The following is an 11374-nucleotide window of genomic DNA, read 5'->3' on the forward strand; positions in this document are numbered from 1 at the left end:
TAATTATAGAATCTTTGTCTTCTTGATGCTGAGATTCAATCCATATTGAAGACTACAGTCCTTGAACTTCTGCTGCAAGTGCTTTTTATAACAAGACAGTACGTAATAACAAAAAATTAAGGATATTAGGCACTGATTTTACTGTCACCCATGAAAAAGAAACATACATCTAAAGAGAGAGGACTAATAAAATATGGAATTCCATTCTGTGCACACTATAGAAGAATAATTCTTTAAAATACGATGCTATTGAGTTTGAGCCAACTCATAGCTGACTCTCCAGTGGCCTTTTAGAGTCTACTGAAAATCTCACCTGAGGAAATAGCCCATTTTTCTCCAAAAGGATGTTCAAACTGTACCATATTTGAGTTAGCACTGCAACTGTTATAGATTAGGCCACCAGAGCCCTTGTTATTACCACTGAATTTGCAGGTTTATGTTCTAAGCCATCTTCCTTTACCATATTACAGCTTATTTTGCTGACTTAATAAAATTTCTTTTAGTGAAAGAATGAGAAATTATATATAATTATATAATTTATAAGGACTATAAACTTCATTAAAGAAAAGCTTGAAACAATGCTGGAAGTCCTAATCCACAACATAGTCTTCCAATCATCCTGAAAAATCTACAACTAGGAGAGGATAAAATAGATGAATGAACCTTCTAAGAATCAAATCCATACACACATCCAAAAACTTCTCCAACAGAGTAAAAAGGGAAAGAACGGAAGGGAAAAAATATTTGGTAATGACATGTCAGTTAAGGGACTTATATCTCAAATTTATAAAATACTGGAGCACCACAACAAAATAAAGGAAAACAACCCAATTGAAAAATGAGCACAGGATATGAACAGACACTTCACCAAAGAAGACACTCAGGTGGCAAACAAACATATGAAGAAATGTTCAAAATCTCTAGCTTTAAGAGAGATGCAAATAAAAAACAATTATGAGATATCATCTCACTCCTGTAAGAATAACAAAATTTAACAGATCAGCAAACATCAAACGCTGGCGAGGTTGTGAACCCTTATTTACCATTGGTGAGAGTGTAAAATGGTGCAACCACTATGGAAGGCTGTATGGCACTTTCTCAAAAAGTTGCAAATAGAAATACCATTTGACCCAGCAATTCCACTACTGGAACTATACCCCAAAGAAACCATAACTGCTACCAAGCAGAAATATGCACACCCATGTTTATTGCTGCTTTGTTCACAATAGCAAGGAGTTAGAAACAACCTAAGTGTCTATCAACAAATGGATAGAAAAACTGTGGTATATTCACAAAATGGAATACTGCATTGCATTGAAAACAAGGAACTAAATGGGTGACCCTGGAGGACATTATGCTGAATGAAATATCTCAGTCACAAAAGGACAAATACTGCATAATGCCACTGTTGTAAAATGGGACTGACATCGGGGTTGGAGGGAGACTGAGAAAGATGGGGTAAGTTATATATACTGCATTGAAACAGATGAGGGAGAGAACTGTTTAAAAGGGATGAATATTTGATTAGTTATTATTGTCATGACAGGAGTCCAGAATGAAGGCTGCATAGTGGAGTGGACTTGGGGAGAGGGATTGTATAAAAATAAAAGAATTTTTCTTTTACTTTTCCAAGAGAAGAGCAAACTGGCTGGGATGTTGGGTAGGGAGAAAAGTGCAACAATTTATGAATGGAAATCCAAAGTCTCTGTAAACTTTCATTAAAATGAATTAAAATATATAATTATTAAAAAAGAAGATGGAATCTTGATTAGTGGGAGGAAGATGGAAAATGGACAAAAGAATGGAACAATGTAGGATGTTTACCACACAGTAAAGAGGTCAGTCTGAAACAAAATTTCAGCAGAATTAAATTTTAGTTAAGGGCAGAAAAAAGAAAACCAAGTCAGGTTATAGTAAAAATTGACTCCCCAAGTGAGCAGTTTGGAATTAATTCTAGATATAATGAGAGTTTTATGAGCAATCTTGCATGGCATCATGAGGAGATCACCCACCTCTCTCCTGCAGAGCTACTACTCATACATTCAAAGGCCAGAAGGGTGGGTCTGCAGTGCAGTTCGCTAAAGACTGCACCATCAGAGTTCTCTTTGTTGCTTATGTTGCTATTGTTGTTAGGTGCCATCAAGCGACTGACTACTTCAACTCGTAGAGTTGCTGTGAACTACAGGCCTGAACCTTGACCAGTCCTGCAGCATTCTCATCATCTGTCATGCTCAAGCCCATGGTGGCCCTGCATCTTGGTGAGGGTCTCTTTCTCTGAGCCTTTGCCTTTCCCAGCATGTCTTTTTCCTCACAGCAATAGAGAAGCTAGTGGGAGAAACTACCTTAACTTACCCCCTCTCCCCTATTTTGGCTTTGTTTGCTTCACATTTAGCATTTGCCTTTCAGAAAGCCATGTGATCAAATAATTTTTGTTAAACATCTTTAAGTAGCCATATAAAATGGTTATATGGAGAAGTATAGACCAATTAATTTTTACTACAATGATTATCAAACATACTTTATCACATTTGTAGGAAAGATAGCATGCTAGGGAGCTCTGGTGGCCTAATGGCAAGAAGCTGCCCTGCAATCCCAGAGGTTTGCAGTTCAAATCCACCAGATGCTCTGGAGAAAGAGGGACAATCTCCTCCTGTACCAGTCAGATCTGATTTGACAGTACATGCAGAAAAAATAATAGTAAGAAAAAAATAGAAGAAAAGGTAGCATGCTATAAAAGAAAAAAAAATTAGTTCTTTCTCATCTTTATATTGACTAAAATCAAAGTATGGATTTTGAACTGAAGATCCTTGTAAATATTATATATTTACAATATAAATAAACTTAAGAATCACCTTGTTATGTGCTGTTCAGTCGACTATGACTCAGTGATCCTTGAACAACGGCTTTGAATCCTGCTCTATCCTGAACCAATCTCACTGTCTCTAACACAGCTGATTCCCGTACCACAGTCACTGTGTCACTGCACTGACCTTCCACCTTTCCAAGTGTCATGTTCTTCCCCAAGGATTGGTACATTCTGTCAACATGCCCAAAATATGTGAGGCAGAGCTTTAAAATCCTAGTGACTAAGAAATCTAGAATTTCCAAAGCAGAATTGTTGTAAGTCAAGAATCAAGTCAATGGTAGTGAGTTTGAGTTTGAAGTTGATACATGCACATAAAACTCAGGTGACATAGTGTTACATGTTATACTTCTAATTGAGTTGTCAGTGGTTTCAATTCATTAGATTAGAATATAGATGTTCCAGGCAAAATTATAGACGGTGCTGTTGGGGAAGAATATTGAATTTACCACGGACTGCCAAAAGAACTAACAAATCCTCCTTGGAGGAAATGCAACTAGAATGCTCATCAGAGGAAAGGATGCTGAAACTTTGTCTCACACACTTTCACCACACAGTCGGGAGCAGCCAGTCTTTGAGAAGAGTTATCATTCAGGAGAAAGTGGAGAGTCCACAAGAGAGGAAGACCGTCAAGGAAATGGACTGATCCAGTGACTGCAGCAAGGAGGAAATCCTTGGGACGGCACAGGATGAAGCGCTGTTCATAGAGTTGTTATGAGTTGCAGTCGACTCACTGGCACATAACAACGACAACAACAACAACTAGTATTTCCACTAGTCTCTCAGTCATCCTGGAACACTCATGTTCAAATTGTTAATTGTCCAAAGTAGAACCCAACTTGAAACTATGGTGACCTCTGGGCATATTGTTCCTTAGGAAGTGAGTATGAAAGGGATTTTAAAACACCTTTCTTGTTTTTAATGACAATAATTTATTTAAAAAAACAAACAGCTAACTGGAAAAATTAGGTCTAGAATATTAAATTAACAGCTTCATCTAATAAAAATTTCTATTAATTAAAAAAATTATAGCCTAGGTGTGATGAATAAAAATGGACTTACCTTGCTTTGCTTTCTGCTTTAAACACATACTCTAGAATCCATGCTCTAGGAGTTCCCTGGTGGTGCAAATAGTTAAATTTGGGGCTACTAAACAAATGGCTGGTAGTTTGAACAAACCCATAGATATCTTAGAAGAAAGGCTTGTAAGCTCTAAAAATTCTACCAATGGCAGTGTACACCCAGAGCTATCTTTGAAAGAAAGCCTGGTGTACACTTTTGAAAAGATTAGCCAGTGAAAGAAAACCTATGAAACACAAGTCTGCATGGACACGCGTGGAGTTTTGGAGAGTTGAAATCAACTCAAGCACTTCTTAGGTGAGAAAAAAATTTATGGGACTGTTGAAATAACTTAAAGAGTGGTTTTTATACTGTAAATGTTAGACTTCGGTACAGATTATTTAATCTTGTGCCTGCTGTGTTATTATGAAAAAGACCATTTGGGAAATAGATGAGATACCCTTGCCCTGTCAGACCTCAGGAAAAGGAATGCTGTTCCTGGGGTACATGGACAGGTCAGTCATCAGGGTTAAAGGAATTACTTTCTGGATGCTCTTTTTCAAGCCTTTCCAGGACACGTTTAAGACTTAAAGAGAAAGTTAAGGCTCCACATTCAGATTACCTTATATAATTCACCAGTTACTTCCAATTGTATACTCTCGTAAATTTATACTTTCATATAGTTTTCAAGAATAAGTCAGAGGTGAACAGTCCAAAATAAGAGGTCCATTGCAAATTGAACTGAGGGAGGGCTGGCAGTGGGAGGGAGGAAATTATGCAACAAAGAATGAATATTTTTCCAAAAGTGAACTGAGGAGGTAGGGTAGGGAGGTAAATATGCAATAATTAATGGATTAAAATCCAACTTTTCTGTAAACTGTCATTAAAATCACAATACAAAAATAGAATTTGTCACAATTTAAAAAATCTAATACTAGATTATCAAAAAACCACTGGAACAGCACATCAGCAGAGAACTGCCAGAAGTTCAGCCTGGATTTAGAAGGGGTCATGGTACTAGGGATATTGTAGCTGATGTTAGATGGATATTAGCTGAAAGCAGAGAATACCAGAAGAATGTCTGTCTGTGTTTCATTGATTATGCAAAGGCATTTGACTACGTGGATCATAACAAACTGCAGCTGACTCTGAGAAGAATGGGAATCCCAGAACACTTGGTCGTTCTAATGCGAAACCTATACTTGGACCAGGAGGCAGTCGTCAGAACAGAGCAAGGGAACACTGCATGGTTCAAAATTGGGAAGGGCATATGCCAGGGATGCATCCTATCTCCACACCTTTTCAACTTATATGCAGAACAGGTTATCCGGGAGGCTGGGCTCTATGAGAAGAAATGTGGGGTCAAGATTGCTGGACGATTTATCAACAATCTGCATTATGCAGATGACACAACCCTGCTTGCTGAAATTCACGAGGACCTGAAGCACCTGCTGCAGAGTGTCAAGGACTGCAGCCTTCAATATGGACTGAGGCTCAATGTCAAGAAGACAAAGATTCTCACCACTGGACCAATCGGCAGCATCAGGATGGATGGTGAAGAGATTGAGATTGTATACAGCTTTAGTTTGCTTGGCTCCACAGTCAACACTCTTGGCACCAGTAGCCAGGAAATTAAAAGGCATATTGCGATGGGAAAGTCTGCTATTAGGGACCTCTCCAAAGTACTGAAGAGTAATGGTGTCACTCTGGAGACTAAGGTGTGTCTGATACAGTCCGTGGTCTTTGCAATCACCTGTTATGCATCAGAGAGTTGGACAATGACCAAGGAGGATAGAAGGAGAATTGATGCCTTTGAGCTGTGGTGCTGGAGAAGAGTATTGAGAATACCATGGACTGCTAGGAAAACAAACAGATTTGTCCTGTAAAGGGTTAAACCGGGTGGCTTCTTGGAGGCAAGGATTCTGAGGCTCCGTCTAACATATTTTGGACATGTTGTGAGGAAAGACTAGTCCTTAGAGAGGGACATCATGCTTGAGAGGGTGGAGGGACAGCGCAGGAGAGGAAGGCCCTCTATGAGGTGGATTGATTCAGTGATTGGGATAATTGGGATGGGAGTGTCAGAGACGGTGCGATTGGCACAGGACAGAGCGGTGCGATTGGCACAGGACAGAGCGGTGCGATTGGCACAGGACAGAGCGGAGTTTAGGGCTGTTGTACATAGGGTCGCTATGAGTCGTAGGCGACTCCACGGCACATAACAACATAACAATGTATCTATGGTTTTTGCAATCACTTGTTATGCATCAGAGAGTTGAACAATGACTAGGGAGGATAGAAGGACAATTGATGCCTTTGAGCTGTGGTGCTGGATAAGAGTATTGAATGTACCATGGACTGCCAAGAAAACAGATTCAGCCTGGAAAGGGTTAAACCAGGCTGCTCCTTGGAGGCAAGGATTCTGGGGCTTCGTCTGACATGCTTTGGACATGTTGTAAGGAGAAACCGGTCCTTGGAGAGGGACATCATGCGTGGGAAAGTGGAGGGACGGTGCAAGTTATTATGTCTAATAATCTACTCTTCTAACTATCTATTAATAAGGACCTTGTTGACAATTTCAGCTTGCTTAGCTTTACAATCAACACTCTTGGTACCAGCAGCTAGGGAATTAAAAGACTAATTGCATTGGGAACGTCTGCTGTCAGAGACTTGCTATGTGTCAGAGAGCTGGACAATGACTAGGGATGGTAGAAGGAGACTTGATGCCTTTGAGATTTGGTGCAGGAGTGGACTGCTAAGAGAAGAAACGGGTTCATCCTGAGAGGGTGAAACCAGGCTGCTCCTTGGAGATAAGGATTCTAAAGCTCTGTCTGACATACTCTGGACATGTTGCAAGGAGGGATCAGTCCTTGTAGAGGGACGTCGTGGCTTGGGATGGTATAGGGACTGTGCAAGAGAGGAAGACCCTTGATGAGATGGACTGATTCTCTCACTGGGATAAGGGGGTAGGCATGCTGGAGACAATAAGATTGGCAAGAGAGCAGGGTTTAGCGTTGTTGTACATAGGGTAGCTATGGATCACAGGCAACTTGAGAGCACATAACAACTAAAAAGTCTGTTTTCTATTATTTACTAACAGTCAAAATAAAGTCATATTAGCCTTTGAATATAAGCCTGTTGCACTAAAAAGATGAATCCTTGAATCATTCCAATACATACTGACACTGCTCAAAATTCACTTACTTTCACAAAGCCTCTACTGGTCCACTTGACCCTATAACAAGGCTTTGAACTGGTTCATTCTGGTTATACCTCCTGCTGAAAATTTATATTTCTAGCCTCGAGAACAGAATCAGAATCTCAAATTTAACATCTCCAGATGAGTTTTTATTGCACATAAGAATTCCCCAGGATTTGAAAGAATTGCTTAAAGAGTTTTAGTATTTGGGATAGAAATATGGTAATCCCCCCTCTGGTGCTTTACTGCCTCTGAAAACCAGCTCAGATGTCAACTATGGTAAGGTTCCAACTCAACAGCAAAGACTTTAGTTGAATTTCAGTAGGTCTTTTTTTTTTTTTTTACATTTAGACGGGGGTGGGGAGCAAGGAAGATAGAATAGAGAAACGTTATCAGAAACATCAGAACATCCAGAATTCAGTTGCTTTTTGCAAGCTGTGTGAATGTGAGAAATTATTTTTAAGTTTTCTGGGTTCACTTTCCTCAATTATTAAATAGACTACATAGAACATCTTCTAGTGCTTCCTCACAAACCCTCATAAGCCTCAAATGAAACAAGTACGGAGACCCGGAGAAGGAAGAAATCAGCAGCACTGCCTCCGTTTTCATAGACATGCATGTTTTCTACCTATGACAGTGTACAGTCATCACTTTTCTGCTCTATTTAGAAGGCAAGATTTGTGTTTTCCTACTTGACATGTCAAAATCTTTCTTTTCTGACAGACAGAAGCTTGCAGGGATTCTGACATTCACAGATTTTATGTGAAAGAAGTTTTTTGGTTTTGTTTTTGGAGTGTTTGTTTGTTTGTTTGAGTTTTCTACTAGTGTGCAAGGAGCTGGAGTCCGAAAATCAAAAGGGTTGAACTCGCTCAGCAATTTTTAAACCAAAGGTACTGAAAAACAAATTCAAACCTCAAATTGCAATACTTAAGGATGCTTTGGGCAGAATATTAAATGATCCAGGAAGCATTAGAAGAAGACGGAAAGAGTACACAGAGTCATTGTACCAAAAAGAATTGATGGACACAGAAGAATTTCATGAAACAACATATGAGGAATAGCCTCTGGTGATGAAAGAAGTTCAAGCTGCTCTGAATGAATTGGCAACAAACAAGGCCCCAGGAATTAATGGCATACCGATTGACATATTTCAACAGACACTGTCCTGAATGTGCTCACCCAACTGTGCCAAGAAATCTGGAAGACAATCACCTGGCCAACTGATTGGAAGAGATATATATTTGTTCCCATTCCAAAGAAAGGTGATCTGACAGAGTGTGGAAATCACATGCAAGTGGGATGCTGCTGAAGATTATCCAAAACGACTGGAACAGCATATTAAGAGAGAACTGCCTAAAGTGCAGGCTGAGTTTAGAAGAGGCAGTAGTACTTATAGCTAATGTTAGATGGAACTTAGCTGAAAGAGGAGAGTACCGGAGCAATGTCCATCTGTGCTTTATTCACTGTACAAAGGTGTGAGCATCCTAAGGAGAATTTCATGTTAATGTTTTCTTTTTTTCCCTGACAAATTGAGCCTCATTTAATAGGACTACCAAGAGAACAAAGAGGTCTGTACTGGAAATGGTGAGGCCAGGATGTTCCTTGGAGGCCAGGATTTTAACCAACTTCTCCAAAGCCATTTTTCGGAAATGCTGTTCATCCCATCAAAGGGATCCCCAGACAGCACAGCAGAAACAAAACCAAGAAACTTCTCTTAAGTAATAGTAATGGAATAATACGATTGCTGCCTCCAACTGTGATGTTTATATGATTTCAAACTGTAATTTACTGTGAATGATAATTTTAGATAAGAAAGAACTGGGGTTTTGTCATTCTAGGGACATAACTTTACCAAGTGTTCATTGTTTGAGAATGGATTCACTTTGATTTTTTACGTTCTCAGCTGCAATAAAATCAAGTGCAGGGTGGGAAATCCTTTAACAAACTTTGTAAAAATAGTTATCTTCCTAAACTTTGTAGTTGCATAAACCTTTTAAAGGCACCATTTCACCGCTGCTTGAACTTTCCTGAGGAAGAGTCAATCAGCTGAACTACTTCCACATCTGCTATTTCCATTCTAAACAGAAATATTACAGACCTTAGGGTTTCCAAGCCACCCACCTTTTCAAGTAAAGACATGCATCAAGAGTAATGGAGGCTTATAATTTCTCGTTAGACTATAATGTTCTTGGTTTTCCCTTTGATTCACTTGGAAACCAAATTGACTCTCCTTAAATTGCAGTAGTGTTTCTCTCAACTTGCCCTCGGCATCACACCTGAACCTCACTTCAGAAAGATTTTTGGCTAGAGTATTTTTTATTTTGGAATTCTAGACTCTAGCAGGAAGTTTCATGCAACACTGAGAAAGAGGCAAAGTTCAGAGATGATCTCAGGATGACATTTGCCAAATTTCTTAACTCTGTAGTGGTGAAGTTTGAAGCAGGTCTGGTTCCTCCTCCTGTTTCTGAAAAAATTTCCTGCTCCCATTTGTGCAAATGTATATCAGTTAACTGTTCCCTCTCTGTACCCAGTGGCAACAATCTACTATGAAAAACAAATTAGATTATTCTCTTTCCCAAGATGGGTTAAAGAACCTGCTTCCATATAAAGTATTTGGAAACAGAAGTATTCATGCAAACTACCAGATTTAAGATTTAGGTCATTTCTTCTGACACTAGATTTATCTACTAAGGTTCTGTTATTTCACCATGCTCATGGTGCTCTTTAAAAAAAACAAAACAAAACCAAAAATACCAAACACTAAAAATTCTCACTGGCTTGACTTTTTGCAAATAAATTTCTCTAGTTAAAAACTTATCTCTGTAATATCTATCCCCTAGACTGTACTCAAGTTAATAGAACTGCTTAATAAAACTCACTGTGCCCCTGCAGGACTCTTCATCCAGAAGAAAATCTTTTTCACTTGCAAAATGTTAAGACATGAGTTTATGAAAAGTTGTCTGATAGGATTACGCTCACCATTCAAACAAGACACAAACCTTGGACCTGCATTTCCAATGGTTTTTGATGAAAGTTTACTTAAATGGACCAGCAACGCTTTAAGGAAATATTTTCATAAAGCAGAAACTGTAACTTGCACTAACCTTAGTGTGCTGAATCTTGATGTTGGTTAGGGGGGCAGGTATTTTCGGCATGCCTGAGGACGACATCTCTGGTAGAACTTCAGGAATACAGGTGACAGACTCACTGATCTGGTTCAGCTTGCTGCAGCTCTTGGCTTTATCTCTTCCTTTTTATCTGAAAGGGCTAGGGTTGATTTGCATACTGTGATGTAACTGGATGAACAAAGTTAGAACTGAAAGAAAAGTCTATCACTTATTTGTAAGGCCTAGGACAGGAAGAATGACTTTTAACTTAAGCTGCACTGAAGCTGCATCTGGAGATGGTGAACTATCTACAGAGGAATTCGTTGACAAAGCTAAAATCGCATCAGCGCTTAGGATTTGGGACACAGCTGCTCGGGCCTCCAAGACTAGTTGTTATTATTATTTATTATTATTATTATTATTATTATTATTATTATTATTATTATTTGGTTATTGCCTTCTCATGCCGCTATGAAACTTTCTATTTTCTGACTTGCTGGAATCAGAGACCAAAAGAATGGAAAAAAAACCTCACTTTAATCGGCACTTGTCTCCAACAGAAGGTGAAGAACATACGACCTCCGCCAAGATGCTTGTTTAGAGCAGAAAACCTTTCCAGTTTCTGCTCTAAGTGAGGCCTGAAGAAATAACCCAAAACTATTGATTTTTATTTTTTAGTGCTCCAGAAGCATACTGACTATGATTTCAGAAGGCATATTGTTTTTAATTTGTAGTTTATTTTAGAAAAGAGCTACCAGTAAAAGATGTAGAGGCTTCATAAGTGTTCCCTCAGGGAATCCCCCCGATTCCCCAGTCCCTGCCATCAAGAAACAGTATACTGTAAACATCTGCTACAGCTCCACTTCAGCTTGTAGAGTGTCTGCGTTTACCACTACTGAGATAGGCAATTGCACAAAGACTGCCTTCAAGCAGGAGTTCCAGATTACTCAAATTCTTAACATAAGTATTTAAGCCTGGGAATATTAAAGATAGGATACTTTTTAATTGTGATTCTCCAACTTTTAAGTACAACACTTTTTCTTGATGGAAACTAATAAAAGTCGCAATGGAAACAAGAGTAATATACCACCTCCCAACTTCCAGACACCTTCAGTCACTGTGTCGATTCATCTGAGGGTCCCCCCCTCC

General features: G+C 39.1%; 1 protein-coding gene across 3 annotated transcripts in view; it reads right to left on the bottom strand.

Annotated features, from left to right (window-relative positions):
- LOC102866374 (retinal dehydrogenase 1-like) overlaps positions 1-10312 on the bottom strand; it is a 49559-nt gene extending 39247 nt beyond the window's left edge. Inside the window, exon 1 of one of the 3 annotated variants that reach the window (XM_006894379.1) lies at positions 10223-10312. In XM_006894379.1, the coding sequence (XP_006894441.1) occupies positions 10223-10288 (66 nt within the window). In that variant the 5' untranslated portion in view covers positions 10289-10312. Of the gene's footprint in view, positions 1-554; positions 564-4579; positions 4592-10222 lie in introns of those variants that run through there. The other 2 variants (XM_006894380.1, XM_006894381.1) reach the window with 2 other exon arrangements.
- Between the last annotated feature and the right edge of the window lie 1062 nt (positions 10313-11374).

Source organism: Elephantulus edwardii, unplaced genomic scaffold (genome assembly GCF_000299155.1).
Source record: "Elephantulus edwardii isolate Elephantulus edwardi_28Jun2011 unplaced genomic scaffold, EleEdw1.0 scaffold00141, whole genome shotgun sequence".
NCBI lineage: Eukaryota > Metazoa > Chordata > Mammalia > Macroscelidea > Macroscelididae > Elephantulus > Elephantulus edwardii.